The sequence below is a fragment of the Moschus berezovskii genome, chromosome 17, assembly GCF_049115385.1.
Source record: "Moschus berezovskii isolate FMDL1 chromosome 17, NW_MosBer_1.0, whole genome shotgun sequence".
Classification (NCBI taxonomy): Eukaryota; Metazoa; Chordata; class Mammalia; order Artiodactyla; family Moschidae; genus Moschus; species Moschus berezovskii.
Window position 1 is genome coordinate 6,646,977 of NC_142476.1, and position 12,024 is coordinate 6,659,000.

The window sequence follows — 12,024 nt, forward strand, 5'->3', positions numbered from 1 at the left end:
CGGCATGGTGGGCCTCCCGTCCACACCAGGGACATGTTTTCGAGCTTCTGATAGAATCCACTCCCATTCTTCCGTGGTGAAGAGCACCGAAGGGCATCCACTGCCCACCAGATTCCGGATCGGGAGAGACCTCCTCTCTCCCGCAGAGCCAGCTGCCTTCCAGCGCGAATGCTGGGCCTTGGCCTTACGCTGGCTACGGCGATCAATTCACCCCTGAACAGACCTTGCACCGGTGCTGTAATCAGCCCTCCTCCGGGCTGATGAACCCCTTCTGCCAGGAGAACGTTATTCTCCCCAGTCAGAGGGATCCCGGACGAGCCCCCAAATGTTAAGCCCTGAGTCCGGTCCCCCCATACTGGTAGAATAAGACACTCGCAGCAATGCAAAAGCAAGAATGGGGTTTATTTCTAGCTCAAGCTAGGGCTCATGCCTCCTCCAGTGCAGTGGAGTGGGACAAGAGCCTTCTTTCCCCTTCAAGTGGGTGAAGGGCACCAGGAAGGTGGCTCGCCACACCTCGACATTTCCCCTGCCCCTGCTCTGCTCAAAGCTATCACAAATTTATTTTAGTTCACATATCTCATTGTCATTGCCCATAGGAAGCAAAGGTGACCAGATATTTGCTGGTTATCAAGCAGTTTTATTGGCCAATTTCAACCACATCTTTTTTGGGTTCTGGACTCAGGAGTGAGTTGCTATGGCCTAGACGGAGGCTATAGCTCCTCAATAGATAGGAATACCTATTTACATACAAAACACAAAGTCATCTGGAAAATTACTGACATAGACCAAACAACATAGAAAGCCATTCTGAGAAATGCCCGCAGTCAAGCAATTAACCTCCTCCTGCCATGTTCAACCCTGCCCACCCCACAGTCCTCTGCCCACCCACACAGACCTCTATTTCCACATGGGTTCACAGGACTGAAGTACAGTAATTCACAGAGTCCACAGGACGGCATAAACAATTCACAAAGGTACTCAGCCCGGGGACAGTACAGCCCAGTTTCTCCTGGAGTGAGCTGTCAGAGAGCACCGAAGAATTGATGTTTTTGAACTGTGGTGCTGGAGAAGACTCTTGCGAGTCCCTTGGACTGTAAGGAGATCCAACCAGTCCATCCTAAAGAAAATCAGTCCTGAATATTCATTGGAAGGACTGATGCTGAAGCTGAAGCTCCAATACTTTGGCCACCTGATACAAAGAGCCGACTCACTGGAAAAGACCCTGATGCTGGGAAAGACTGAAGGTGGGAGGAGAAGGGGATGACAGAGGATGAGACGGTTGGATGGCATCACTGACTCAATGGACATGAGTTTGAGCAAGTTCCAGGAGATGGTGAAGGACAGGGAGGCCTGGAGTGCTGCAGTCCATGGGGTTGCAAAGAGTCAGACACGACTGAGCGACTATAAAACAACAGAGTGCATGGGACCTCCTTCTTGCTTCCCATGGTGACCCACCTTCCTGGACCCTACCCAAGACCCTCCTGCTGTCTCCAAATGCTTAGGAGAGCTTCCTACACAGACTTCAAAAGACATCAATCATAGATTCAGACATCATCCTGCCATTTCCTTCAGGAGCCTCTTGGAATAGATTTCTGAGGCTCCCAGCCTGGTGGCCAGCTGTTCCCCATTGGCCTCATCACAGAACAGCACCAGGTTTCTGGAAAAGATCAAGTGTAGCCTTTCCATGGGAGAAGGAGTGAGGGTCCCAAAGCCACCATCACAAATAAATCCCCCTTGTGTAAAGGAAATCTGGAAATATAATAGTGGGATTATTTGCTACTCCTTGCTATAGAAGGACTTCCCTGGTGGCTCAGAGGGTAAAGGGTCTGCCTACAATGTGGGAGACCCAGGTTCGATCCCTGGGTTGGGAAGATCCCCTGGAGAAGGAAATGGCAACCCACTCCAGTATTCTTGCCTGGAAAATCCCATGGATGGAGTAACCTGGTTGGCTACAGTCCATGGGGTTGCAAAGAGTCGGACACGACAGAGCAACTTCATAAGCAAGCAAGCAAGCTATGAAACCACCGAGCAGGCATGGGAGGGGCTCTGGCCAAACTTGATTCTGGGTCTCTTCTCTTGTGTCTACTGTAGAGTCTCCTGGGCCCAGTGCCCTGGAAGCCACCCACTGGATGAGATCCAGAGCCAGGCCACCATCCTCTCTAGCTTCAGTAGAATGTTGTACAGTCTACAGCCTCACAAATGCCTCCTACAAGGCAGACGTTGCTACTTCTATTTAACAAATGAGGTGCCGCCTGCTCAGAGACATTAGATAACTTGCCCAAGTTCATACAGGTGGAAAAGAGATAAGATCGGGACTCAAAACCAGGTTTGGGTTACAAGGCCAGTATCCCTTCTACCTCCCAGGTGTTGTGATGAGCAAAGATTTATTTAATATCTACTGTAGCACTAGGGTCAGAAACTGTGGTCTGAGGTGAGGAAGGCTTATGTAAACAGAGGAAGGACCAACTTCAAAAGCTCAGGCTAGCAGGTGAGGTTCATAAGCCCAGTTCCATCAGGACAGATGGACTGGGAAGAAGCAGTCGGATGTCAAGGGCTGACACAAGCAATGGCTGCAGTGAAGAGAGATAGTGGGTTCCCACATCTGCCCTGACCCTTGATCCCATTAGGGCCTGCATCCCAGTTTCCAGTTCTCTAGTGCTGAAAGGCTGGGATGCTTTGCTCACTCATGACACTCAGCTTAGTTCTTTTCTCTTAAGGAGGCCTAAGGAGACTTCTTAGAGCTAAGTGGCCTCTTAAAGAAGTGTATCCCCAAAGCCACAGTCACCCCTCAAAGCTTCCCTAGGAGCGGAGGGCAGAGAGTGACTCTGTTCCCTAGTGCTGCTCTCAGGAGCTCTTAATCAGATTAGCAATCCCCACATGGGTTTAGAAGTCCATGGGTTTACAAACTGCCTAGATACCCACAGTCCTATTTGACCCTCATAAAGAAGAGAGCTCCCTTGGTAGCTCAGCTTGTAAAGAATCTGCCTGCAACGCAGGAGACCCCGGTTCGATCCCTGGGTTGGGAAGTTCCCCTGGAGAAGGGATAGGCTACCTGCTCCAGTATTCTTGAGCTTCCCTGGTGGCTCAGATGGTAAAGAATCTGCCTGCTATGCAGGAGACCTGGGTTCAACTCCTGGGTTGAGAAGATCCCCTGGAGGAGGGCATGGCAGCCCCCTCCAGTATTCTGGCCTGGAGAATCCCACGGACAGAGGAGCCTGGCGGGCTACAGTCCATGGGGTCACAAAGAATTGGACAGGACTGAGTGATTAATCACGCAATGAAGACAGCAAGGTCACTGGTGGCATCATGGTGGTAGAACCAGGGCCTGACTTCAGCTGATGCTCTTCCCACCATCAAGACCATCACTTAGATTAGAGCCAGAATCATGGAGGGGAGGTTATTCCCGGGTATAAATGCCACTGGAGATAATGAGGAGCAGGACAAAGTCCCAGCTTCCACCTGCCAGGCTCTCTTGGCCTTAGCATCATGTACCTGCTGGCAATTGATGCTTTTGAACTGTGATGCTGGAGAAGACTCTTGAGAGTCCCTTGGACTGCAAGGAGATCCAACCAGTCCATCCTAAAGGAGACCAGTCCTGGGTGTCCATTGGAAGGACTGATGCTGAAGATGAAGCTCCAATACTTTGGCCACCTGATGCGAAGAGCTGATTCATTTGAAAAGATCCTGATGCTGGGAAAGATTGAAGGTGGGAGGAGAAGGGGATGACAGAGGCTGAGATGGTTGGATGGCATCACTGTCTCGATGGACATGAGTTTGAGCAAGCTCCGGGAGTTGGTGATGGACAGGGAGGCCTAGTGTGCTGCAGTCCATGGGGTCGCAAAGAGTCAGACACGACTGAGCGACTGAACTGAACTGCTGGCAAAGGTGGACAGGATGGCCGTGTCAGGACCCACAGTCACCAGAATTGAGTCAAACAGCATAAATGTCACTATCATGAAAATCCAACAATTCTTCTAGAGCTTATTGGTTAGGAAGTTCTTAGAACGTGCTTCTCCAGTCTTGCAAGTCATGAAAGGTTTGAGCTGGGAAAGACCTTGGAGAGCATCTCTATTCTGCAGGCGAGGAGCTGAGGTCCAGAGAGGGAGGTAAGTTCCCAAGGTCGTACAGATACCACCAGGCAGAGCGGGGTTTCCCATCCTGGACTCCCGACTTGATCATGGCAAGCATGTGATTTGTGTGGAAGCTCTGAAGAGCCTCAAACAAATCCAGGGCCACGACTAAGTCACACTTTCTCAAAGGACGTCCCGTCCATGCAGCCCAAGAGGCAGGAGCCACGTGGACCCCGTGAAGGGAGGGGGATGCGCGGCCAATCCCTGCTGCTTCCAAGACTTCCTCACACTCAGAATTTGGCGACCATTTTCATCTCCTTCTCACTCATTCTTCCCACACTCACCCCAGTGGGCCATTCCACTGAGAATATGCAGTACTTTGCCTTGTCACCCATCCTAACTATAAATGGGGGTGTTTGGGAGAAGATAAGCAGCATTTGCAGAGTTTTTCCAGTTACCAAGTGCTGTGCTACCCCTCCTCTCCCTCCGGTAGACAGGCGAAGCCCCACACCTGTTCACTTCTCTTCATTAAGCATGCCTCTCTCTAGCAACGCCCCCTCCCACACACCCATCTCAGGGTTCAGATAGGGTCCTCCTTGCAGTTATTCACTCCGTCCCCCGTCCTGGCTGCACTGGGACGCACTAGTCAGATTAGGGTGGGACAAACAAGATGAGATACCAGCCTTTGAATCCCTGCTGCCTGTGGACTGCCAGGCAGGAGAGCCCAGATCTGCAGCACCACATCTATCACACACGTGGTCCCCAGACATGCTGTGAATACAGCAGGATCAGGGACGCAGGCAGTCTGAGTCTCCCTGTCTCCCAGCATGTGAGGTTGGGCGGGCGGCTATGACACCAAAGACAGGAGCAGCCTTTCTGGCCTCCTCGCCCTGCCTCAAGCAGAGTCAAAGGGCATAAATGTCATTGTCATGAAAATCCAACAATTCTCCTAGAGCCTATTGGTTAAGGTGTCCTTAGAGAACGCTTCTCCAATCTTGCAAAGTCATGAAAGGTTCTAACTGAAAAAGACCACCGAGAGCATCAGGCTGGGCAGCGCTGAGATGGACAGAGATCCTCCACCAGACTCTGGGGAGTGCTCCCTAAAAGACACTGGTTTCAGTGGCAGCATCGCCATCCACCTGCTCTGCGCCTCGCAGGGAGTCTTTGGGCCCTGGCCTCCTGCTGAGTCCGGGGCTGAGGCCGCGGGCAGGCGGGCCACTGGAGTGGGTCAGCAGGGTGGCGTGGCGGCTGGACAGACTGCCATTGGAGAGCTGCCTGCGCATCCTGGGCCCGGCACCTATGCAGCAGGCCAGACGGCGCAGGGCATGCAGCCACAGGTGGCTGTTGAAGCCCATGTAGATCCAGGGGTTGCAGCAGCTGCTGAGGTTGCCCAAAAGCATGGAGATGGTGAAAGCCACATTGGTTGAATCTGCCGAGGGAGAAGCACAAGGATTTCAGAGCTGGAAGGGACCTGGGAGAGAGTCCTGCTCGCTACAGAACAGAGGAGGAAGTTGAATCCCAAGAAGGACCCTGTGGGGCTCTATAATCAGAAAGGATCACAGCTGGGGCTCAAACCTGGGACTCCTGACTACAGGGTTTTGCCTCACTGATTTATTTATTCGTTTTGTGCCACAGGACGATGACAGGAGCTGGGGCTCTAAGCTGCCTTTAGAGACACACACATAGTCAGCGACAGGAGCAGCCCGAGTTGGACCACTATCTTTGTTCCGAAATCTTGAATCGTGAATCCCCCAATGGAAGCCAAGCACGGGTGAGGCAATTTCTATGAAACCTGTAGGAAGAATAACCATGATTCTAGCCAAGTTTGGGCACACCTGCATTCCCACTTACGTCATAGATACGGGTATACACTGCCCTCTGAATTCTGTGCTCCTTGACCCCTTCGGGTCCGTCCCAGTCATGCTGTCATTCAGCTATTGTCCATGTGCCAAGCCAGTGCTGGGGACCTGGAAGGCAACCAGTGCAGCCTGACAGCCTAGAGGTCCCATGAAGCCATCTCCAACTGTGCAGCTTCTAGGTACCAAGGCATCTCATTCCTGGCCAGTGCTGTTCTCTGTCATCAGAAATTACATCCAGAGAATGTCCCTTCTGCAGGGAAAACTAATTTCTCTCCTGGACAGTCAAAATGCGAGCCTTCAAAGACTCTGATAAGATTCCTTCCAGATACAATAGTCTTTCTGAAAATGAAATGAAACTTCTCATGCCAACAGGAAAGCTGCTGCGATGGGCCCCAGCCTTCTGCCAGATGCTCCATGGCTAAGCTATGGCACGGGTTGCACACTGAGTTGCCCAGCTCTTTAGTGGAGGCTGTAGAATCACTGAGTGCCATGGCAGAGCTGGAAGGAATTAAGGGTTATGGCACAGACCCGAACCTAGGTCTTCCCTCTCTAAAGCAGCAATTCTGCACCCTGCCACCATTTCAACCATGAACTCAAAGGCAAAGCTCAAGTGCCTGCTCTGTAAAGCGCCATGAAAGCTTCCGATATGCTGGGTCCTTGGATGCTCTCCAGTGTGGTACTTGCAGCCCAAGAGAAGGGAAGGTACAGGGTCAGGATATTTGAGAAAAGGCGTGAATCACAGAGTTGGGAAGCACAGAAGTGACAGCAAGGAGGGAGCACCTGTAAGCAGAGTGGGGACCAGTCTCAGCAACAAACCCAGGCTCCTGAAGCATGAAGGCATCTGGCCTGCACCCCAGTTAACTGAATACCCGGGGGCTGCAGACATTTGAGAAGTTGCTTTGGCTAAGGGGTGTATTCATCCCATCTGCTCCATCAATATTTGTATAGTGCCTAGACTAGGCCAGAGACTGAGGGTTTCCACAGGTTTCTTCCCTTGGGAAGCATCTGCTTGAATTGGCCCCTCCGCACCAGGCCCAGGTAGGGGCTTGAGATGCGCCTGGAGCCCTGGAGTCTTCGGAGGCTCCAGCTCAGTCCTGGAGGGCAGACCTGGTACTAGTCCAAGCAGCTGCTGCAGCGAGGCCTGGCAGAAGCTCCACTGATGGTCCGGGGCAGGGGCAAGCACAAGGAGACAGCTTCCTGCCAAAGACTCGGGGATAAGCAGCCAGGAGGCCAGCATGTCATGGAGGGAAACTGGATGAACCCGCGTCTCTTAAATCTCCTGCATTGGCAGACGGGTTCTTTACCACTAGCGCCACCTGGGAAGGATGTTCAGATGGTAAAGACTCTGCCTGCAATGCAGGAGACAAGGGTTCAATCCCTGGGTCAGGAAGATCCCCTGGAGAAGGAAATGGTAACCTGCTCCAGTATTCTGGCCTGGAGAATCCCAAGGACAGAGGAGCCTGGCGGGCTACAGTCCGTGGGGTCACAAATGCCAGACACGACTGAGTGAGTGACATGCACACAATACTAAATGAGGTCTTCAAACGGCTTTGAAGGGACTGATAGAAACCATTCAAAATGAAAGCATACCAGAACTGTCCCTTTTCACACTGGGACAGGCACCATCTTTAACTGCTTCACCCATTTGTTACCTGCCTGGCCCCGGGAGCCACTGTGACCCTGTTCTAATACCCTCCTTCTCTCTTCTCTGCATTTTTCCACCTCCTGCTCCCGCCTGTACCTTCCCAACCAGACCACACACTTGCCTTCATCGGGGGCATTCTCATCCCACACAGACCACATCTGGACGCTGAAGAAAGGCGCCCAGCAGGCGATATAGGCCAGCACAATGACAAAGGTCATCTTCACAGTTCGGATCTTGGCCCGCGTGATGGTGCTGACGCTGCTAACCCTGGACGGCAGCCCCCGCGTGGCTGCCACCGGGCCACGAGGAGTGGAGGGCCTGTCCCCAGCGCCCCAGCTCCCTCCTTCGGCCTGCCCAGCCTCCGTCTTGACTTTGAGGTTCTTGCAGATTTCGTGGCAGATGAGGCTGTAGCAGGCTGTGAGCATGGCCACCGGCAGGATGAAGATGGCCAGGGCGGTCCAGGTGATGTAGGCCCGTGGCCCCCAAGGGAAGCGGAAGTCTGCCCAGCAGTCCAGCACTCCAGAGCCCTGGATCACCTCTCTTACGGAAAAAATGAAGACTTGAGGGAGGCTGAGGACCGCCGCCAGCAGCCAGGGGGCTGCGATGAGCGGGTAGGTGGACCGGCTGGGCTGCTGGAGGCTGCGCAGGGGGTGACAGACAGCCAGGTAGCGGTCCAGCGTCATGGCCAGCAGCATGTAGGTGGAAGCAAACATGCTCAGCACCTGCAGGTACTTGACGGCCCTGCAGAGCGGGTCGGGGCCCCGGAAGCGGTAGGTGATGTCCCACAGCAGCTGGGGCAGCACCTGGAAGAGCGCCACGCCCAGGTCGGTCAGGGCCAGGTGCAGCACAAATAGCTGCATGCGGGAGCGCTTGCGGACCGGCTGTCCCACCGTCAGGAGCACAGTCAGGTTGCCCCCTGTCGCCAGCGCCAGGACAGTGGCCAGGACGCCGATCTCCACCTTGGCCAGCTCCTCATCCCGGCCCAGCCAGGTGGCGTTGGCGGCAGAGACGGTGCTCCCCGGTGTAGGAGCAGCCGTCCAAGGAGGCCTGGAATCCATGGTGGAAGTTTGCTGGGAGAGAAGCGGGCGGGGAGGAGGGGATGGACGCAGAGTGTGAGCGCAAGTAGAGAGGCCGGAGGAATGAGACGGGGTGGGCAGGAGGAGGTTAAAGATGGCACAAAGGGGAAGGAAGGGTAGGATGACGAAGGAGGCTGAGGCTGTGTGGCAGGAGTTAAGAGGGCAGCGATAGAGAGGATGAGGAAGAGTGAGGTAAGGAGGCAGATTCTGAGCCCGGGAGCCAGGGAGTCAGGACGGAGAGAATGGGCGAGGCTGTGCAAGGCGAGCCTTCTGGAAGGGTAAGAAGGCTGGGGGAGCTGGCACCACTCACAAATGCACCTCAAATCCTCTTTCTCCAAACTTTCCTGGAAGCGGGAAGCGGGTGCCCCCAAACCTACTTGCAGGAGCGCTCCTGGCCAGAGGAGTCGCTGGAAAACGCCGCTGGACGCACACGCCCCAGCTGGCTGCTCGGCGCGAGCGGGTTTTATGCGCTGCGGGCCCTGCGCGCCGTGTGGCTCCTGCCGCGGAGGGCGGAGTGACAGCCATAAGCGACCAACCGCGGGGCCCAGAGAGGCTGGTGGGGGTGCGGGTGGGGGGCGAGGGGAGGGTCCGGGAGGAGGAACAGAGAGGCAGGTGGACCCCGGACAGACAGCGAGCCGGAGAAGCGGACGGCGTGGCGAGCGCCCACCGCCGGCGGGACCGCGGACAGACAAGCTCCCCTCGGCTCGCTCCTGGAACCGAGACAGGTGCACGTCCAGGGGATGGGTGGTGGCCGCGCACCTGCCGGGACCCCAAGGCCGGCGGCGCCGGTGGGTCCCTGTCCCCCAGGTAGCCCCCCAAGGGCGCTCAGGTGGGCGAGGCAGAGCCCCAGACGGAGCCCTTGGCCGTCGGCGGTGACGTCTGACCGCAGGCTTGGGTGGAAACTTGGAGCCGTAAAGGCGGGAAGAAAACCAAGGCGAGGCTGAGGGTGGAGAGGAGGCAGCGGCGGGACGCGTCAGGGCTGGCGACCCGGGGTCCAGGGCAGGGCTTGGCCTCCGGGCTTCCCCGAGTCTTTCAACCAGCGGTCACCTCAAGGCAGTTAACCACCCTGGGAGGTAAACCGAGGTGGCGGAATTTACAGGACTCGCTCTAGAAAATCACAGAACTACTGAAGCAGTGGAGGCAGGACTAGACCCAGTGCTTTTCCCAGAGCGGCCTTTGCTAACATCCCTGAGAGGCACGGGTGCAAATAAAAATAAACCGCCAGGGCCCAGAGGAAGCTTACAGTGCAGCGGAGAAAGTGTAATAGTGCCCTGGTACTGGTTGTGGAATTCATTTTATTTTTAGTACGTAGACGAGGTGGCTCACTGGGACTCCAGCGCAGAAGTTCCTTAGGAGTGACAACAGTATCGTCTGCTACCCTCAGAAAGGCCAGGGCCCATCATCATACCAGAGGTCCCCTTGTCTTGCCTTGTAATCAAACCAGACCCCCCCTTTATAGTGTCATCCGTCCACCCATGTATCCAATTAAGGTCCCTTCTTGGCTGGCCTCCACCCTACACAGCCTGAGCATTCATCTCCAGCTCATCCTTCATGGTTCAAACACTAGCCTTTCCTCACCTAAAATATACTAGCATCTTCCTTTTGTGCTGTGCAGCCCAAACCCTAACTTCGCACAGATTTTGTTCTTTGTGAATAATCTTTTTTAAGTCTCTCTGCTGAATCATTCCCATTTTCAGGTAAACAAACTCTAGTGTTGTGCCTTTAAAAAACATATACATAACCCGCCTCAGACACTAGACCCTCACCTCCAGCTATTACAATCTCTTCCCTTTGACCGCGAAACTCAAAAGGGCTGTTTGTCTGCATCTTCTTGCTCCCATTCATTTCTCGATGTATTCATTTAAAATTATCTATAGTTAAACATATGATATCAAGCTATAGGTACCATTCTGGAACTTGCTTTTTAAATTCCACTTTATTTTAGATCTGCCCATGGTAATACATAGATCTAGTTTTTTCAGTTTCTCATGTACACTATTGAAGTATGTGAATATAATACACTTTGCTTATTCATGATTTCAGGTTATTTTCAGCTTTTTTAGCCATTTAATTTTTAATGCTACAATGAACATTCTTTATATGCGTGTCCTTATGTTCATGTGTGAGAATCTCTCTCAGGTGTACGTACAGATGTATGTGCTTGATGTAGGTATTATTGGGCCATACAGTGTATGAATTTTCAATTAGATAGATCCATATCTTAAACTTTGTGTCTAAATGTGTTGTGCCAATTTAGTCTCCCACCAGTTGCATTTGAGTTTTCCACCATCGTCACAGTCAGACTTTTTAATTTTCACCAATTTGATAGATATGAAATAGCATCTCATGTTGCTTTTATTTTCTATTTCTCTGACTATTAATTATTTTGAGTATCTTGCCATGGGTTTATTTGTTGTTTGGACTTTTGTGAGTTGTTTATATCCTCTGCACAATTTTTGATCACATAGTTTTTCTTATCAGTTTGTAGGAAATCTCTATATGTTCTGATATGAACCTTTTATATATTCTGGTACATTGCATATCTTCTCTAATCTATCACTTATCTTTTGTTTATGGGATCATTTGTTACAAAGAAAGTTTAAATTTTAGTATTTTTTTTATCATTTCTGCTTTTTTTTTAGCTTCTTTTTTAATTAATTAATTTACTTTTATTGGAGGCTAATTACTTTACAATATTATATTGGTTGGTTTTGCCATACATTAACATGAATCCGCCCCAGGTGTACATGTTTTCCCCTTCTTGAACCCCACCCCCACCTCCCTCCTCCCCTTATCCTCCCTCTGGGTCATCCCCGTGCACCAGCCCTGAGCATCCTGTAGCATGCGTCGAACCTGGACTGGTGATTCGTTTCACATATGATAATATACGTGTTTCAATGCCATTCTCCCAAATCATCCCACCTTCACCCTCTCCCACAGAGTCCAAAAGACTGTTCTATACATCTGTGTCTCTTTTGCTGAGAGTTGGACTGTGAAGAAAGCTGATCGCCGAAGAATTGATGCCTTTGAACTGTGGTGTTGGAGAAGACTCTTGAGAGTCCCTTGGACTGCAAGGAGATCCAACCAGTCCATCCTAAAGGAGATCAATCCTGGGTGTTCACTGGAAGGACTGATGCTAAAGCTGAAACTCCAATACCTTGGCCACCTCATGCGACGAGTTGACTCACTGGTAAAGAGTCTGATGCTAGGAGGGATTGGGGGTGGGAGGAGACGGGGACAACAGAGAATGAGGTGGCTGGATGGCGGGACGACAGAGAATGAGGTGGCTGGATGGCATCACCGACTCGATGGACATGAGTTTGAGTGAACTCCAGGAGTTGGTGATGGACAGGGAGGCCTGGCGTGCTGTTATT

At 52.4% G+C, this 12,024-nt stretch overlaps 1 protein-coding gene across 1 annotated transcript; it reads right to left on the bottom strand.

Moving 5' to 3' along the window:
* Positions 1-5,170: 5,170 nt before the first annotated feature.
* On the bottom strand, positions 5,171-8,632 carry AVPR1B (arginine vasopressin receptor 1B). Its single transcript, XM_055418861.2, has 2 exons — positions 7,696-8,632; positions 5,171-5,499 (listed from the first exon to the last, which is right to left on the bottom strand). The coding sequence occupies exons 1-2, from the start codon at positions 8,630-8,632 to the stop codon at positions 5,171-5,173; spliced, it is 1,266 nt and encodes a 421-aa protein (XP_055274836.2).
* Between the last annotated feature and the right edge of the window lie 3,392 nt (positions 8,633-12,024).

Coding starts and splice junctions, on each gene's coding strand:
- AVPR1B (XM_055418861.2), bottom strand. CDS start 8,632: ATGGATTCCAGGCCTCCTTGGACGGCTGCTCCTACACCGGGGAGCACC. Junction 5,500..7,695: donor TGAGAATGCCCCCGATGAAG/GCAAGTGTGTGG, acceptor CTCCCTCGGCAG/ATTCAACCAATGTGGCTTTC.